This window comes from Gymnoscopelus microlampas (genome assembly GCF_963454915.1).
Source record: "Gymnoscopelus microlampas genome assembly, chromosome: 21".
In the NCBI taxonomy this organism is placed as follows: Eukaryota; Metazoa; Chordata; class Actinopteri; order Myctophiformes; family Myctophidae; genus Gymnoscopelus; species Gymnoscopelus microlampas.
In genome coordinates, this window is record NC_139958.1 from 2400449 (window position 1) to 2419930 (window position 19482).

Consider the following 19482-nt stretch of genomic DNA (forward strand, 5'->3'; position numbering starts at 1 on the left):
TTACAAATAAGAGACTATTATAACAAGAAAATTAAAACAGCCGAGGATGAAATCCATCCCTTAATAAAACTCTTTATACGGGCATATGGTGAAGTTGTACCCAGGACTATATCTAAAGTATACTCATGCTTGATGGAATCCAAAAAATGCTCAACAATATATGTTAAGAGTAAATGGGAAAAAGAATTGGGTGAGGAGATTTCGGAGGAGGCATGGTATGGTATGTGGGAAATGCATCAGACAACAACGCAGTCAAAGGGATGGAGGGAATTCATATGGAAGAACCAAATCCGGTATTTTATCACACCCCAGATTAAAAGCAAACAAATTAAGAATCAACAGCTATGCTGGAGAAACTGCGGAAACTCTGACTCCAATCATACACACGTCTTCTGGAGCTGTACGAAAATCCAGCCTTTTTGGGAAACTCTGCACTCAACAATATGTGAGGTTTTAGGCTATGAAATTCCCCATTCTTGTCTTGTAATGTATTTGGGTCATATGGAGGGAATTGTACATCCAGGAGACTGTTATCTAGCCAAAACCCTCCTAGCGGCTGGGAAAAAGGCTATCACCAGGAACTGGCTCAAGACTGACGCACCGGACTATACACAGTGGAGAAATATAGTGGACAATATTCAGGACATCGAAAAATTGACATTCAAACTGAAAATAAGGGAAGATCTCTATGAAAAAAGATGGGAAAAATGGATAATATACATAATCTTAAGGGAAGGGATGTGATGACGTAAGAAAATGAGGTTAATGTGCACCCCCACAAAGGTCTAAAAAGGTAATAGGTAAATATATTTTCTGTTTTTTTTTGTTTTGTTTTTTTTGCCTAAGTTCTTGTAAATGTCTGTTCTATGATTTGTTTTGTTTTATTTCATTGGAAAAATTGATAAATGTAACTGTTTGAAGTATCCTCAATAAACACAAAGTTATAAAAAAAAAAAAAAGACAATAGAATGTTAATACTAGTCATTAAGCTACTAATATAGGCTTCGTCCACACGTACACGGGTATTTTCATAAACGTAGCTTTTTATATGCGTTTTGGGGGGTTCGTCCACACGCAAACGCGTTTTTGCTCCATGTAAACGCATCTTTTGGAAAACTCCTGCCACAGTGTAGATTTTTAAAAACTCCGGCTATGTGTTCCCGTGTGGACACGGTAAACGGAGTTTTTGCATGGGTCGTGACTGACTTAGCCGTTGTCGTGTGGACAGAGAGATTTTTTTAAACAGGGCCGTGTAGACGCGGAGGTTTTCAAAAACGAAAACGAAATATCTACGTTTATGAAAATACCCGTGTACGTGTGGACGAAGCCATAGACTGAAGTAATTAAAGCGGGTCATGTTTGCATGTTAGGAATCATAACAGCTGAAAACAATAATATGTCACTATTCTGATATTAACCTGCAGGCCGCATTAAGTGAAGGTGGGGGCCGCATGTGGCCCCGGGGCCGACAGTTGCCCATGTATGATCTAGGTGAAAGTCTGACTCAGCTAAAGTGAGCCAAGGTTTTGAGGAGAGAAATAACAACAGGAATCATGATCACTGGGGCCTCTCCAAAGACTAAGCCCTCACCAGAACAGTGACTTGCATGGGCAAACAGCAGACAGTTAAGGCCCCATGCTACCAAATGAGGTGGTCGCCCTATCACTGTTTGTGATAGGCCACCCAAACGGTGGTTTGGATACTAGGCGTGAGTGTGTGTGTGTGTGTGTGTGTGTGTGTGTGTGTGTGTGTGTGTGTGTGTGTGTGTGTGTGTGTGTGTGTGTGTGTGTGTGTGTACTACCTCAGGGATGTGCTGCTTGCATGAAAGTAATGTTGACATTAAAAGGCAGAAACTGCATTTAATGAACGGTGGCCATTACTAAATACATCCTGTCTGTCTGTCTTCCTGCCTGTCTGTCTGTCTGTCTGTCTGTCTGTCTCTCTGACATTGAGCAGGAGGATGGAGGGGACATGAAGGACACATTGGACGAGGACAGAGGAGCAAAAGGGAAGGACTGGGACGGACAGAGCAGCAGACCATGCAGATAGGACAACAGAGAGGGACAGTAACACATCATAGGACAACGCAAAATCATCTTCCTGTCCCTCTTGTACATATCGTCTCTGTCATACAAAATCTATTAAGATTTATTTACAGGTCGATTTGTTGATATATTTTTAAAAAAGATACAAAAAATACACTTTAAGTTTTGATCAAAAATAGCAGATCAGTAATCCATAGAATAATTGTAAATAAAATAATGGATAGTTGCAGCCCTAATATTGACAATACTGATAATAATGCAGTGTGGTCCCTGGAACAACATATTTTGAGATGGGGGTCCGTGGCCAAATACATATCATTTTGGGGGTCCTTGACATGAAAAAAGTTTGAGAACCACTGATATTATAGTAACGTAATGTTCTTTCAAAAAACTGTTAGGATTTAGAAGACATTTGTAGAATCCCCCCAGAAGAGTTAAACATGCTCGCTTTGAAAAAAGTATATTCAAAAATTTTGAATAGCCAAAGACATCTTAAAATGACACAGATGCCTTCCCCTCCTGGTCTTAATGGGTCAAAGTCTTTATTTTACAAACACAGACACAGGGAATAGTACGTTGCAGACATGCTTTATTTATAAGTCATGCTACGCATCAACAGTCCAAATGTGTTGCCATGGATACGTCTGGATATGGTCTGTTGTCATGGTGACAACATGGATACGGTTGGATAAGGTCTGTTGTCATGGTGACAACATGGATACTGTTGGATAAGGTCTGTTGTCATGGTAACAACATGGATACTGTTGGATAAGGTTTGTTGTCATGGTAACAACATGTATACTGTTGGATAAGGTTTGTTGTCATGGTAACAACATGTATACTGTTGGATAAGGTCTGCTGTCATGGTGACAACATGGATACTGTTGGATAAGGTCTGTTGTCATGGTAACAACATGGATACTGTTGGATAAGGTCTGCTGTCATGGTAACAACATGGATACTGTTGGATAAGGTCTGTTGTCATGGTAACAACATGTGATGTTTTTTTACAGGTCATGTATGGATGTATAAAACTGTCTTTGTGTATACAAAAGGTGATGCAATAATGGACACGCCCCTTTCTGAATAAAACAAAATAAATACCTGAATTGAGAGGTAATTATTTCACAGTTGACACTTTATATATATTATATAATCGCTGCGTTTTTCATTTCTCATGTGGACACCGTGGACAAATGTAAGAAAAAAACGAGTGTGGATTTGTGATCACAAACGTGAATTAGCATAAAGGCTACACACCTTTGATACATAGGTACGAGCAGTGGTGGAAAGTAACTAAGTACATTTACTCAAGTACTGCACTTAAGTACAATTTTGAGGTATTTGTACTTAACTTGAGCAATTTCCAATACTTTTACTTCTACTCCACTACATCTCAGAGTCAAATTACCTTGACTCCACTACAATCTTTTGAAAACTTTACTTACTAGTTACTTTGTAGATTTTGATTGTTATTACTAAACATACATCAACCACTTTAGCCTTATATATACTTTGGCTATTTAAAAAATAGCAGATCTACAAGCTCACAACGCGTCGCGATGCGACGCGTTGTGAGCTTGTCGATCGGCTATTTTCAAAAGATTTGTATACATATCGAACTTGTGCAATGGGACATTCTGCATAATGAGTACTTTTACTTTTGTTAGTATATTTTGATAACAATACTTTTGTACTTTTACTCAAGTCAATTTTAAATACCGGGACTTTTACTTATAACGGAGTACTTCTAGATTGCGGTATTGATACTTTTACTTAAGTAAAACATTTCGGTACGTCTTCCACCACTGCGTACCAGAGGATGTGTGCTATGCAGTGAGTTATGCTTAAGTCATACTCTGTGGAGTGACAATGATCCCGTGCTAAATATAGCAACAACGACTAGCTCACAAAATCGACCAAAAAAAATAAAATAAATACAAAACGACACAAAATCAAACAAAACAAAATAGAAAAGTTAAAAAAGTCCAACTTCCCAGATCATACGTTTTCACCGTTAGGATCCAGATGCATCGTGAAGAATTTACTCTTTAGAAAAATTGCATAATTAAGCATGTTTGAGTATCAAAAATGTCACATGTAAATCAGCTGTTTGTATCAATACAAATCCATATTATTATAGATTGATAACCAATAGAATCATACCTCATGCAGAACTTATCTTACACGCCACACACACATATATATATATATAATATTTCCTCTTACTTACAGTGAATAAAAAAAGATATTAAATACAAGTAAGAAACCAACATAAAAAAGACTAAAACATGAGATAGTGGTCCGTGGTTACAATTAAAGCTGCACTATGGAACTTTGCTCTTCTACCCCGGGATTTGAACCCGGGTTTCCTGCACAAGTGCTGACATTTTTACCATTGAGCTAATAGAGCCTGACTGCTTGCTCAGGGGAGAAATGTAATCTTGACCATCAGGTCAAGATCCGTGTCTAGTCACTAGATGAGACGTGACCTTTGACACCATCTAAATGTCTCAATAGAAGAGCAGGGAGACCAAATACAACCAATTATATAAGTTATATTGTATCAAACCATTAAGACCTGGAACGCATCTGTGTCACTTTTTGATTTGAGATAAAAAAAAGCATTATTTTACACTTTGGGCTATTCAAAAATATCAGATCTACAAGCTCATAGCGCGGCACCGAGTGCCGCGCTATGAGCTTGTATATCTGCTATTTTTGAGAAATCGTAAAAATGTGTGCAAATCTTTGAATATATTTTTTTTCAAGCAGACATTTGTAACTGAAATCTTTGCTTCTGGGGGGTCCCTGGAACAAAATATTTTGAGATGGGGGTCCTTGGCCAAATACATATACATTTTGGGGTCCTTGACGTGAAAAAGTTTGAGAACCACTGATATAGAAACATACGTTTTCTTAAAAAAAAAAAAAAAAAAAAGTTTTTAGAAGACATTCTAAAAACAGACATTTTGTAGAATCGGTCTCAGGTCTTAATGGGTTAAAAATAGGTTACATAGTGGAGCTTTAATGCATAGAAGGTTGCATTCAAACAATAATTTCCTTATTCGTATATTTCTGTTATTCAACAATTAAAAGGTGCTGTTAATGACATTTTAGGGTTAAAAGTTTTTGGTTTTTAAAGATAAAGCTCTACGTTCTGATTCAGTAAGCATTGCTATAGAGGGTTTGTTCAGTAACAACTTTATTAAACATACAATATTTTCCAGGCAGGTCGCCATTCTCAGCCAATCATCAATGTTCCTGTGTTCCTGTACCAATTGTGTCTGCTCATTTATTTGTGTCATCACTTCCAACTTGTTTAAAGGGCCAGACCACTGTGGTAGAGGTTTGGGTTGTGTAGTTACCTTGCCATGATGTAACTCCAAAGGTGGACAAGAAATTAAACATAATTACTCCATTAATTAGAAATTGATAGTTTTAAATATGCTCCACATTGACTTACATTGTACGCTGAAACAGCTCTCAAAGTCACTCTTTTAGCACGTAAACAAACGTAATCAAAGTTGATCCAGACAATATAGAACATCACACAAACCCACTACTGTTTTTTTTTTTAATAAAAATGTTAACTTCCTGTTGATTTTGCTATTTTTATTAAGAAGGAAACCTGGACTGGATCCACGGATCCGGATATTCAAATAGCAAAATCAGCAGGAAGTTGACATTTTTATAAAAAAAAAAAACAGTAGTGGGTTTGGTGATGTTCTATATAGGGTTGTCCGATATTGGCTTTTTTACCGATAACCGATATACCGATATTGTCCAACTCTTAATTACCGATACCGATATCAACCGATACCGATATATGCGGGGATTATTGTGATTCGGGTAAGCTCAAATTTCATATCACACACACCATATACAGTAAGAACTCCTGTAACTTATTTATAAAGCAAAAAAAAAAAAAAAAAAAAACTTTTTTTTTTTCAAAAAACGATACCGATATTTTCCCGATATCAATTTTTATGCTAATATCGGCCGATAATATCGGGAGGCCGATAATATCGGACATCCCTAGTTCTATATTGGCTGAATCAACTTGGGTTCGTTTACATGCTAAAAGAGTGACTTTGAGAGCTGTTTCACCGTACAATGTAAGTCAATGAGGAGCAGATGGAAGTTAGGCTGTGAAACAAGTGTGTGAAGCAAGCTTCTTCCATCTGAGTCAGGTTATAAAAATGCATGTTTTGTTTAACTCTCTGTCTCTGCCAAGAACGTTTATAAACGTTTGTTTTTTAATCAAAAACTAAATAAAAGAAATTCTAAAATTATTATTTATTTTTTTGTTCTTTCCATTTTTCCGTTCTTCACAAAGAACCAGGAGATAAAGACAACATTTTCCAAAAAGTTGCTGCTCCATTCACTTCAATGTTAAACAATAAACGGAGAAATAAATAACAGTTTTACCATGTAAACTGCTGGCAGTTTTTGAGTACTATTTTTGAAAAACCCTGGCAGTTTTAAGAGTTAAAAACTGGAGCAGGAGACGTGGAGACTCCTGTTCCTGAACGAACACTCTATTAGCAGTGATTACCTACATTTAACACTTACTTTAACCCCAAAAAACAGCACCTTTTCATGCGCGTCTACATTCCAGTACTAAGCATAGTGCACGGCCCGCCTCTCAAGTCGTTGCATAGTTTGATAAGTTTTGAATGTTGGAAGGAAGGAAGAGGCTGAAGCCTGATTTATGCTTCGTCGTTAACGAAGTGTGAACACGGGGGGTCTTAATTGTACGTATCGTAGTAATACTCCCGCAGTCTGGGCTCCACCACGGCAAAGGACGGCCGCTCCTCTGAGCTGGAATAAGACAAACGTGTTTACAATTAGTGCCCGTTCCTTCATGAGGTGAATTTCAGTCAGACAACTCTTGGATTGGATTAGAATATATATTTATTGAGCAAGCTTAAAGGGTAAGACCACTTTGGTAGAGGTTTGGGTTGTGTATTTACCTTGCCATGATGTAACTCCAAAGGTGGGCAAGAAATTAAAAAAAAATGCTCCATAGATTAGAAATTGATAATTCAAAATAAGCTCCTCATTGACTTACATTGTACGGTAAAACAGCTCTCAAAGTCACTCTTTTAGCCCGCAAACCAACACAAACATAGCTGATTCAGAAAATATAGAGCATCACCAAACCCAGTACTGTTTTTTTTTTTTATAAAAATGTCAACTTCCTGTTGATTTTAGTATTTGAAGATCTGGATCCGGATCCGCCGATCCAGTCCGGGTTTTCTACTTATTAAAAATGGCAAAATCAACAGGAAGTTGACATTTTTATTTAAAAAAAAAAACAGTACTGGGTTTGGTGATGTTCTATATTGTCTGAATCAACTTTGTTTGCGTTCGTTTTTGTGCTAAAACAGTGACTTTGAGAGCAGTTTTACCGTACAATGTAAGTCAATCAGGAGCATATTTTGAATTATCAATTTCTAATCAATGGAGCAATTATTTTTTATTTCTTGCCCGCCTTTGGAGTTACATCATGGCAAGGTAACCACACAACCCAAACCTCTACCACAGTGGTCTTGCCCTTTAAGCATAGATATAGGAAGCATAAAGAAGCATAGTTTGGCGTCAGGCCTCTGAATCCATTCACTCCCTGTAAAATAACATTTTAATAAATGTTACATGCCAAATAGCATTTACAGGGAGTGAATAAAGACCCCCATGGGGATCTAGAAACAGAACCTACAGGTGGATGCCGGGGAGGCGGTGGGATGAGACTATTCATGGTAGCAGCATACGCAGCCAAGCGAAGGCAGCAGATAGCCTACAGCAGGATCGCAGCAGCAGCGTCGGCACGTCAGCACTGCGGGACAACGCAACCAGAAAGAACAGGTAGGCAGAGCAGTACTTATAACCCACCGACCAGGAGAAGAGTGCATGGGACTAGTCACCTGTCCTGATCGGTTGGCCCAATCCCTTGAGTTGCCTGGCCTGAACTAGCTCCGTAAACTGCGCCTCATGTTGTAACAGGCAACCTCTGCGTACGTGATTATTTACCGTACTTATAGAGCACCGAAGTCTTACGTAATTTACACATCCTACCTGGTTCACGGTCCCCCCCCCCCCCGTTCTGAATCCCCATAGACGTGTTTAATATCGCGTCAAATAAGAAATGTGTTCCAAAAATAAACAAACGACCCCGCGGCGGTTTGACTCTTATGGATATGAAGCATCAACTGACGGTGAGAAAACGATAATGTTATTTCCACCGAATTAGTTACATTTTCTCCAGAAACAGACTGTATCAAATATAAGTGACTGACTATCATAAACGATACAGAACCTCCTCCCTGACAATGTCGCCGAAAGAGTTTGTTTATTTTTGGACCACAATCCTTATATGAGACGATTCTAAGATGACCCAATGTTATTCTCCATAGAGACATGACTTCTACGACCCAGAGGATGAACGAGTGACGTCAGGACTTCTGTACTCTATTGCGTTGGTTCTCAAAGTGGGGTCCGGGGACCCCCAGGGGTACTTGAGGGGGTTCCAGGGGGTACCCAGCTAAATGATGGACAGGAACCAAATGGACCCTTATGGGTCTGTAACTCTGAGAGTGTACAAATGGAACCAAATGGACCCTAACGGGTCCATTTGGTTCCATTTGTACACTCTCAGAGTTAGATTAACATTGATTTTACAATATGAATTGGGGTCCCAGAGATAGAAATGCCATTAAATGGGGGTCCGCAGCCCTAATGCATGTCAAACTGGGGGGTCCTTGAAATTAAAATGGTTGAGAATCACTGCTATAGAGCCGTAAAAATCTTCTCTTATGGGGGGTCCCTGGCATATCTATTCAAATGGGGGTCCGCGGGCTAATAAGTGTCAATTTGGGGGTCCTTGACATGAAAAGGTTTGAGAACCACTGCTCTATTGTGCGTCCGTCTAGATAAGAACGTCTGCTATGTAACTACAATCCTACTTGTAATCCTAACTCAGAGGGTGAAAATAGGAGATCTACAAGGTCACAGCGTGACACATTGCAAACTTGTAGATCTGCAATTTTTGCACTTTTTTTAAAATTACAATTTAAAAAAAAGAATATTTTTTAATAAATAGACATTGTTGTTGCGTCCCTCACCTGTATGTCCAGCAGTTCTTCATCAGTTCGTACATCTCCAGAGGACAGTTGTTCGGGGGGTCCAAGCGCCCGCCGTGTTCGATCATCTCCATCACCTCTGTGCCCTTCTTGCCCTGTCGACACACACACACACACACACACACACACACACACACACACACACACACACACACACACACACACACACACACACACACACACACACACACACACACACACACACACACACACACACACACACAATGTCCTTAATACAGGGGTCTTCAACAGGGGGTCTGGGACCCCTAGGAGGTCCTCAGAGTTACTACGGGGGGGTGATAAGAACTTGTATTTACATTAACCACTTGAACCCTAGCATCTCTATCCTGAGGGGAACATTAGCCGAAAATAGCAGATCTCACACCACGTCGCGGTGCTTGTAGATCTGCTATTTTAGGAAAAGAGGTTTTGGTGTAGAGTGAAAAAGAGCAAACTACGTACAGAGCCTCCGGTCACGTTTACTAAGTCCTGAGTTTTAAATGTCTGAGAATACACGGATGATAGTTTGTCTACGAAGATGAAAATAAACAGTCTGTTTAGGCAGTGGGTGCTCAGCTATATTTCAATTCATATCAAACTTTATTCCAGACACTCAGGGGGTCCATAGAGCAGTGGTTCTCAAACTTTTTCATGTCAAGGACCCCCAAATTGACACTTATTAGCCCGCGGACCCCCATTTGAAAAGATAAGCCAGGGACCCCCATAAGAGAAGATTTTTACGGCTCTAACAGTGATTCTCAACCATTTTAATTTCAAGGACCCCCCAGTTTGACATGCATTAGGGCTACGGACCCCCATTTAATGGCATTTATACCTCTGGGACCCCAATTCATATTGTAAAAAATTTAACTCTGAGAGTGTACAAATGGAACCAAATGGACCCGTCTCAGAGTTACAGACCCATAAGGGTCCATTTGGTTCCTATCCATCATTTAGCTGGGGACCCCCTGGAACCCCCTCAAGTACCCCTGGGGGTCCCCGGACCCCACTTTGAGAACCAATGCCATAGAGCATATAAAAGAACGGCTTACAAATACAATAGACTAAAATAAAATCAATAAAAACAGCACATAAAACACAACCATACCATACAAGGACATAAAAATCACACATAGAGGCGGGCTCTCCAGTGTTTACGCAGCCTGGATGAGTACCGGAGACAGCTCTTCCCAGGATTGACTATTATCCTCAATAATACTGTTCCGGGACTCATCCAGGCGGGACATGAAACCATACATGGAGTGTCTTAAGATAGCCTCACAGGTGTGGATACCATAGGTCACAAATAGGTGACTGGCACTATGCCATCTAGGGACCTTAAGTAGAATCCTCAGGGCATCATTGTATGCCACCTTAAGCCTCCGCATAGGCTACTACCCTTCTTGTATGAGCACCACAAGAAGGCTGTATACATGGGAGTGCAAAATGCTTTAAAAAGAGCACACTTAACAGGATCAGAACACATACTGAACCTCTGAAGACAAATATAACTTGAATCAAATACCAGCAAACGTTTTAAATGTGCTCTGAGGAAGGCTGAGGCCCAATAAATGACAATGTGTATCTGAGCCAGTCTTGCATCCTTTATTTTGGAGTGTCGCCTTTTTTACTTCTGTGGTATTTGATTCAACTCTACGAAGCTAGCTATGAAATCTATGAAAAAAAATGCAAAACATTTTTATACAATATGTAGTGGTGGGGCGGTCCCTGCTTCATCTCTCTCTCAGCTAAGGGGTCCTTGGCCTGAACAATGTGGAAGACCCCTGCTTTAATGAGACTCTTATGTCATAGTCAAAACATCTGTGTGTGCGTGAGTGAATTTGTACATAATGTTGTTAGTAAACAGATATTATTTAAGGTGTTATTCATCCACGTTTCACAGCCTCTAATAGCCAAATGGACAGTACTTTACGGCCTGGCAGAAGGCTGTGTGTGTTCTTACCATGAAATCAGACCTTTGCTTTAACCCATTAACTTATTCAGTGCCAATGAAATAAAAAAATAATTGCGAACTGTGCCAGCCAAAAATACATAGTAAATAAAAAGTGCTCAGGAGCCGAGATACAGCCCTTTTTCAGTAATAAGTTAAACAAGAAGTGAATGGAGCAAATTTTTTTTTTTCAATTTTTTCCAAAAACACGTCAAACACGTCATTGGCACCCAGCGCCATAGCGGTAAAACGCGTGAAACACGTCAATGGCCCTCAATGTGTTAAGACCTGGAACGCATCTGTGTCACTTTAGATTTCTTTGGCTATTCAAAAATAGCAGATCTACAAGCTCATAGCGCGGCACCGAGTGCCGCGCTATGAGCTTGTATATCTGCTATTTTTGAAAAATCTTGAAAAAAATGTATTTTTAGATTTTTTTCCAAAAACTGTTAGGATTAAGTTTTTTTTTAAAGAATCGCCTCAGGTCTTAATGGGTTTAACATGAAAAAGAAGCTATGCAATATCGCACACCACGCACGGACACACACACACATAAAAACACACACACACACACACACACACACACACACACACACACACACACACACACACACACACGCGCACACACACACACACACACACACGCACACACACACACACACACACACACACACACACACCTTGTATGGTTTCTGTCCGTAGGAGTAGGCCTCCCACATCAGCACCCCGAAGCTCCAGACGTCACTCTTGGTGGAGAACTTGAGGAAGTTCATGCACTCTGGAGCGTACCATTTGATGGGCCACTTGCCATGGTGGGTCGCCTGGAACGGAACGCACACACATCAGTGTTGTTGTGTTTTACCAGAGAAATGAGCAGCTAGGTCTATGAACACAAGCCCAAAAGAAGTGAATATACAGTATAGGCCAGTGGTTTTCAACCCTTTAACTCTTGAGAGCGTAAAATGAAACCAAATGGACCCGTAAGGGTCCATTTGGTTTCATTTTACGCTCTCAAGAGTTAAAGATGTTTCATTTTTACACTCTCAAGAGTTAAAGATCTAATAAGGGTCCATTTGGTTTCATTTTACGCTCTCAAGAGTTAAAGATCTAATAAGGGTCCATTTGGTTTCATTTTTACACTCTCAAGAGTTAAAGATCTAATAAGGGTCCATTTGGTTTCATTTTACGCTCTCAAGAGTTAAAGATCTAATAAGGGTCCATTTGGTTTCATTTTTACACTCTCTAGAGTTAAAGATCTATAAGGGTCCATTTGGTTTCATTTTTACACTCTCAAGAGTTAAAGATCTATAAGGGTCCATTTGGTTTCATTTTTACACCCTCAAGAGTTAAAGATCTATAAGGGTCCATTTGGTTTCATTTTACGCTCTCAAGAGTTAAAGATCTAATAAGGGTCCATTTGGTTTCATTTTTACACTCTCTAGAGTTAAAGATCTATAAGGGTCCATTTGGTTTCATTTTTACACTCTCAAGAGTTAAAGATCTATAAGGGTCCATTTGGTTTCATTTTTACACTCTCAAGAGTTAAAGATCTAATAAGGGTCCATTTGGTTTCATTTTTACACTCTCAAGAGTTAAAGATCTAATAAGGGTCCATTTGGTTTCATTTTACGCTCTCAAGAGTTAAAGATCTAATAAGGGTCCATTTGGTTTCATTTTTACACTCTCTAGAGTTAAAGATCTATAAGGGTCCATTTGGTTTCATTTTTACACTCTCAAGAGTTAAAGATCTATAAGGGTCCATTTGGTTTCATTTTTACACCCTCAAGAGTTAAAGATCTATAAGGGTCCATTTGGTTTCATTTTACGCTCTCAAGAGTTAAAGATCTAATAAGGGTCCATTTGGTTTCATTTTTACACTCTCTAGAGTTAAAGATCTATAAGGGTCCATTTGGTTTCATTTTTACACTCTCAAGAGTTAAAGATCTATAAGGGTCCATTTGGTTTCATTTTTACACTCTCAAGAGTTAAAGATCTAATAAGGGTCCATTTGGTTTCATTTTACGCTCTCAAGAGTTAAAGATCTAATAAGGGTCCATTTGGTTTCATTTTTACACTCTCAAGAGTTAAAGATCTAATAAGGGTCCATTTGGTTTCATTTTACGCTCTCAAGAGTTAAAGATCTAATAAGGGTCCATTTGGTTTCATTTTTACACTCTCTAGAGTTAAAGATCTATAAGGGTCCATTTGGTTTCATTTTTACACTCTCAAGAGTTAAAGATCTAATAAGGGTCCATTTGGTCACCAACTCTCCTATCATTTAGCTGGGGACCACCGGGAACCCCTTCAAGGACCACTGGTGGTCCCCGGACCACTGGTTGAGAACCACTGATACAGCCCACATGAGCATCGGATATTTGATAATAGCTGATCTACAGGCTCAGAGATGCCACGCGTTGTGAACTTGTAGATCTGCTATTTTCAAAAGAAATCTTGAAAAAAAGAAAGTGTCTCAGTGCAGTATATGAAGAAGTACTCATATTTAAGGCCTGTGTTAAACATGTTACTTGAGTAAAAGTACAAAAGTATTGGCATCAAAATATACTTAAAGTACCAAAAGTAATAGTACTAAAATGTTTGAAAGCAGATCTACAAGCTTGTAGATCGGCTATTTATACCTCGGCAAATAGCCTAGGTATAAAACAGAGCTAAAGTGGTTAATGTATGTTTTATAATGTAATAATTTATATCTACAAAGTAACTAAAGTTGACAAATAAGTGTAGTGGAGTAAAAGTACAATGTTTGCCTCTGAGATGTAGTGGAGTAGAAGTAAAAGTACTGAAAATTGCAAATACTCCATTAAAAAGTAAAAAATCCTCAAAAGTGTACTTACAGTAAGTACAACTTGAGTAAATGTATTTAGTTACATCACACCCCCTCCTGTGTACCTTATAGAAGTCCTGCTCCTCCTTCAGGGCCTTGGACAGGCCAAAGTCGCTGATCTTGGCGTAGTGCTGGGTGACCAGGAGGACGTTCCTGGCCGCCAGGTCCCGGTGCACGAAGTTGTGTTCCTCCAGGTACTTCATGCCCATGCACACCTGGTGCACCAGCTCTGTGATGTTCTTCACCGTCAGATGCCTGTACAGATCAATGAGGAGGATTAGGGATCTACCATTAACTATTAAAACCATCTCTGTGATGTTCTTCACTGTTAGATGTCTGTACAGATCAATGAGGAGGTTGATAAGGGATCTACCATTAACACATTCAAACCCAACGCTTCTGTTGTAACCACTTAACCCATTATCTTATACTTTGGCTATTCAAAAAACAGCAGATCTACAAGCTCATAGCGCGGCACTTGGTCAAGCCGAGACAGACAGACAGACAGACAGACAGACAGACAGACAGACAGACAGACAGACAGACAGACAGACAGACAGACAGAGACAGAGACACAGACAGACAGACAGACAGACAGACAGACAGCCAGCCAGCCAGCCAGCCAGCCAGCCAGCCAGACAGACAGACAGACAGACAGACAGACAGACAGAACAAACAGACAGACAGACAGACAGACAGACAGACAGACAGACAGACAGACAGACAGACAGACAGAACAAACAGACAGACAGACAGACAGACAGACAGACAGACAGACAGACAGACAGACAGACAGACAGACAGACAGACAGACAGACAGACAGACAGACAGAGACAGACAGACAGACAGACAGACAGACAGACAGACAGACAGAACAGACAGAACAAACAGACAGACAGACAGACAGACAGACAGACAGACAGACAGACAGAACAGACAGACAGACAGACAGACAGAACAGACAGAACAGACAGAACAGACAGACAGACAGACAGACAGACAGACAGACAGACAGACAGACAGACAGACAGAACAGACAGACAGACAGACAGACAGACCAGACAGACAGACAGACAGACAGAACAGACAGAACAGACAGACAGACAGACAGACAGACAGACAGACAGACAGACAGACAGACAGACAGACAGACAGACAGACAGACAGACAGACAGACAGACAGACAGACAGACAGACAGACAGACAGACAGACAGAACAGACAGAACAGAACAGACAGACAGACAGACAGACAGACAGACAGACAGACAGACAGACAGAGACAGACAGACAGACAGACAGACAGAACAGACAGACAGACAGACAGACAGAGACAAGACAGACAGTACTCACTTGTTCTTCTGCAGGAACTTGTTGAGCGGGCCCAGGTCTGCCAGCTCCATGATGAGCATGAGGCTCTCGGCCTCACAGATCCCGATCATCCTGACGATGTAGGGGTTGTCCAGCTGCTGCATGACGTCGGCCTCCGCGCAGCATGTCCTCCCGCACCGCGGGTCGTCGTTGTTGTTCTTCAGGATCTTCACCGCCACCGTCTTCTCCGTCCTGTGACCGAGGACACCCCCACCACAAGAGCATTTAACCCATTGAGACCTGAAGCCGATTCTACATGTCTCCTAAATCAAAAAACAGTTTTCTGAAAAACCTATGTTTCTGTATCAGTGGTGCTCAATCTTATTCATGTCAGGACCCCCAAAATTATATGTATTTGGCCGCGGACCCCCATCAAAATAGTTCGTTCCAGGGACCCCCAGAAGCAAAGATTTGAGTTAAAAAATGTTCGCTTTAAAAATGTATATATTCAAAGATTTGCACACATTTTCACGATTTTTCAAAAATAGCAGATCTACAAGCTCATAGCGCGGCACTCGGTGCCGCGCTATGAGCTTTGTAGATCTGCTATTTTTGAATAGCCCAAAGTGTAAAATAATGCTTTTGAGCTCAAATCTAAAAATGACACAGTTCCAGGTCTCAATGGGTTAAAGCTGTGGTTCTCAAACTTTTTTGGCTCAGGTCAGCCCTGTAAATAACTTTTTCATCCACGGGCACACCCCTGAATTACATTGTTACTTTGCAGTACTTGTAGGACCGTCCATTTATGTCATATTACGGTACTTACAAATGTAAATATTTCCGCCTAAGATGCAGTATGTCACAAGGAAAACTTGAGAGAATATCAATTTCCATTTGGGCAGGTTGAAAATAATTCTATACTTGACGTTTAACCGCTCTGGGTGGAACATTCGTCCAAAATAGCAGATCTACAAGCTCACAACGCGATGCGTTGTGAGCTTGTAGATCGGCTATTTTTGACAAAGAGATTTGGCGTACATGTCCAAAAGTGAATTCCAAATATTATCAAAACATTCTGAGGCACCCTAGGGTGCCACGGCCCCCACTTTGAGAAACCCTGATTTAAACTGCACGTGGGAAAAGTAACTAGAGTGCATTTACTCAAGTACTGAACTTAAAGCTGCACTATGTAACTTTCCTCTTCTACCCTGGATTTGAACCTGGTTTGTGCTGACATTTTTTTTTACCATTGAGCTAATATAGAGCCTGCCTGCTTGCTCAGGGGATAAGCATAAAACTTTAATATCACTCGTTGACGCTCGTTAATGCTATAGGCATCAAGGCAGTTATGTTTCTGCTCTGTCAGATAGGCCAACATCTAATCTAAGATTAGTGAGACTCATTCAAATGACCACCAGCGAGTCCTGGGACTCACTTCATTGACAACCTAACAACATCACTGTATTATATTAGATCTATTAGATATTTTATTGATATTATAGCCATTTTATTTCATTATATATGTCATGCTGTTACCTGACAATTAGTTGACTTTTGGTCTGTATCGGTTGATATCAGTATCGTATATTAAGAGTTGCTTGCACCTCCTGGTACTCCAACACCTCAATGTCACTAAAGACTAAGCTTCAAACCTCCCAAAACAAACTGATTCGACTACTTCTCGGCCTGGGGCCCATGAGTCATGACCTACCTCTCTCCCACTCATTTTGCTAGCCTAGGATGGCTCAGGGTGGAAGACAGGGTTAAACAACTAAAAATGGGATTGGCTTCCAAAAGAGTCAATGTGAATTTCCCTCAATGCCCTCAATACCCGCTCTGACTAAATACCTTAGCCAAAAAGTTAGCCACACCCACAGCCACAATACTAGAGGGAGCGTAAACAACGATCTGGTACCACCCACCCACAACACAAACATGGGTAAATTCTCCTTCTACAGCACTGCCACCCAGGTGTGGAATGCCCTGACCCCATTTCTCAAGAAATGTGGATCGGCTTCCCTTAAAACAGCCCTGAGAATGCACCTTTCAGGAGGCCAAAGGGGAGGAGTTATCACTTCTCCATTAGACAGGCGACCACCACCCCCTTCTTTTACTGCCATCGCACCGTTTTGGTGCTATTTTATATGTTGATGAATTGAATACCTAGGACCCCAATGGAAACAAGACTGCAAGGACTTTTTTGCCGTTATCCTTTTAGACAAAGTGTTTGACCACAGTACTCCTGCTGTTTTACATTTCTGTCTAATGAAATAGTCAATCAATCAATCAAAGACAATATCGGAATATGGGTAAAAAAGCCATTTCAGACATCCATATTGTTAACGTACTTCCTCATCTTATAGACGCCCCGCATCACGGTGCCAAAGTTCCCCGAGCCCAGCTCTCCGTCCTCCAGGATGATCTGGTGACGTTCACCTTGGCGCTTCTCAACTCGTCAGGGTCAGCGTACGGACTTTCATACACCTCTGTGTCCATGGGCATGGCTTCTGCTCAACACACACACACACACACACACACACACACACACACACACACACACACACACACACACACACACACACACAACACACACACACACACACACACGGAGTCCGTCAGATTAACCACTTAAACAGTTTAAACAGTGGGTCGGGACACATGTTTATGGGTTGTGAGTAAATATCCCCTTTTTTCCGTTTCCTACATTTAAAAACATATATATATATATATTATATATAATCATTATATATTAAATTACAACTTTTCTTCCATTAAAAACAATTCCAAAAATGTCCAAGTACAGTATATCATATATAAAATGAAGAAAAAGAAAACTAGTTTAAAACATAGTGAAAATAGGCAAAGTTAATTAGGGCTGAAGTGGTTAATAAATGTATATGTTGAACTAGTAACTAAAGTTTTAAATAATTGTAGTGGAGTAAAAAGTACAATATTTGCCTCTGAGATGTAGTGGAGTAGAAGTAAAGTATTGACATTGGAAATACTCCAGTGAGTGTGTGTGTGTGTGTGTGTGCGTGCGTGTGTGTACGTACCTGTCCCTTTGCCGGCCACCCTGATAGCATACGGGTTGACGCTCTCGGGGACTTGTGTGTGGGTTTGCCCCAGCTCTGTGTCACAATATTAGATAGGACACAAAACAGCACATAACACCTTCACATGTCAGAGGAAGCTCTGTGTCACAATATTAGATAGGACACAAAACAACACATAACACCTTCACATGTCAGAGGAAGCTCTGTGTCACAATATTAGATAGGACACAAAACAACACATAACACCTTCACATGTCAGAGGAAGCGGTCTGAAAATGGAACCTATTAAGTGTTGGATTATAAGTAACATAATCTCTCAAGACAGATTCCACTAGCATTGTTTTTTAACTCAAAGATTGATTCATGTAATTCTATTAATGTAAGACATTGGCCACAGCACAACACTAGATAGACTAAACTTCACTTGAATATTTCCAATTATCTGTACTCTTACTTCTACTCCACTACATGCAAATTGTACATTTACTTCACTACAATATTTGTAAACTTTAGTTACTTTGGAGATTTTGATTATTAATACAAGACATACATTAACCACTTCATTTCGGCCATTTGAAAATAGCAGATCTACAAGCTCACAATGGCGCCGCGATGCGACGCATTGTGAGCTTGTAGATCGGCTATTTTTCACGATATTTTTATACATTAGAAAACCTGAAATTCTGCATAATGAGTACTTTTACTTTCGGTACTTTAAGTACATTTTGATGCCAAAACTTTTGTACTTTTACTTTTTTTGACGTTTACTTGTAACTAGCCTGGGCAGCATTCCTTTTCGGGTATATGATCCGGTCGGGAGCGGAAGTAAAAAAAAAGAAAAAGTGGCCGGATGGGCAGAACCGGTAAAACGTCTCACCCCAATATAGGTCCTAATAAAACCCTTGATACGGCATAGTTTAGCTTATTTTTTAAATGTAAATGTGCGTGCACTATCCAGAGACTATTTAGCGTCGGTATTATCCACGGGGAAATTCTATTCCATTTAAATAGGGATTGGGGAACCAAAACCGCAAAACCGGATGGGCAGAATCCGGAAAGAGGATTCTTTTTTCTTTCTTTTTTTCAGTAGGCGTGGTCTAGACCGGATCACATGGGTCTTTAGTAACGCAGACCAGGCT

General features: G+C 40.2%; 1 protein-coding gene across 1 annotated transcript in view; it reads right to left on the reverse strand.

The window, feature by feature from the left end:
* Positions 1-5785: 5785 nt before the first annotated feature.
* The window catches only part of syk (spleen tyrosine kinase), a 45324-nt gene continuing 31627 nt past the window's right edge, over positions 5786-19482 (reverse strand). The window contains 8 exon segments of the mRNA XM_084046457.1: positions 5786-6869; positions 9170-9282; positions 11819-11959; positions 14046-14235; positions 15333-15542; positions 17639-17718; positions 17721-17797; positions 18344-18416. Coding sequence (XP_083902583.1) covers positions 6797-6869; positions 9170-9282; positions 11819-11959; positions 14046-14235; positions 15333-15542; positions 17639-17718; positions 17721-17797; positions 18344-18416 — 957 coding nt within the window. The 3' untranslated portion in view covers positions 5786-6796.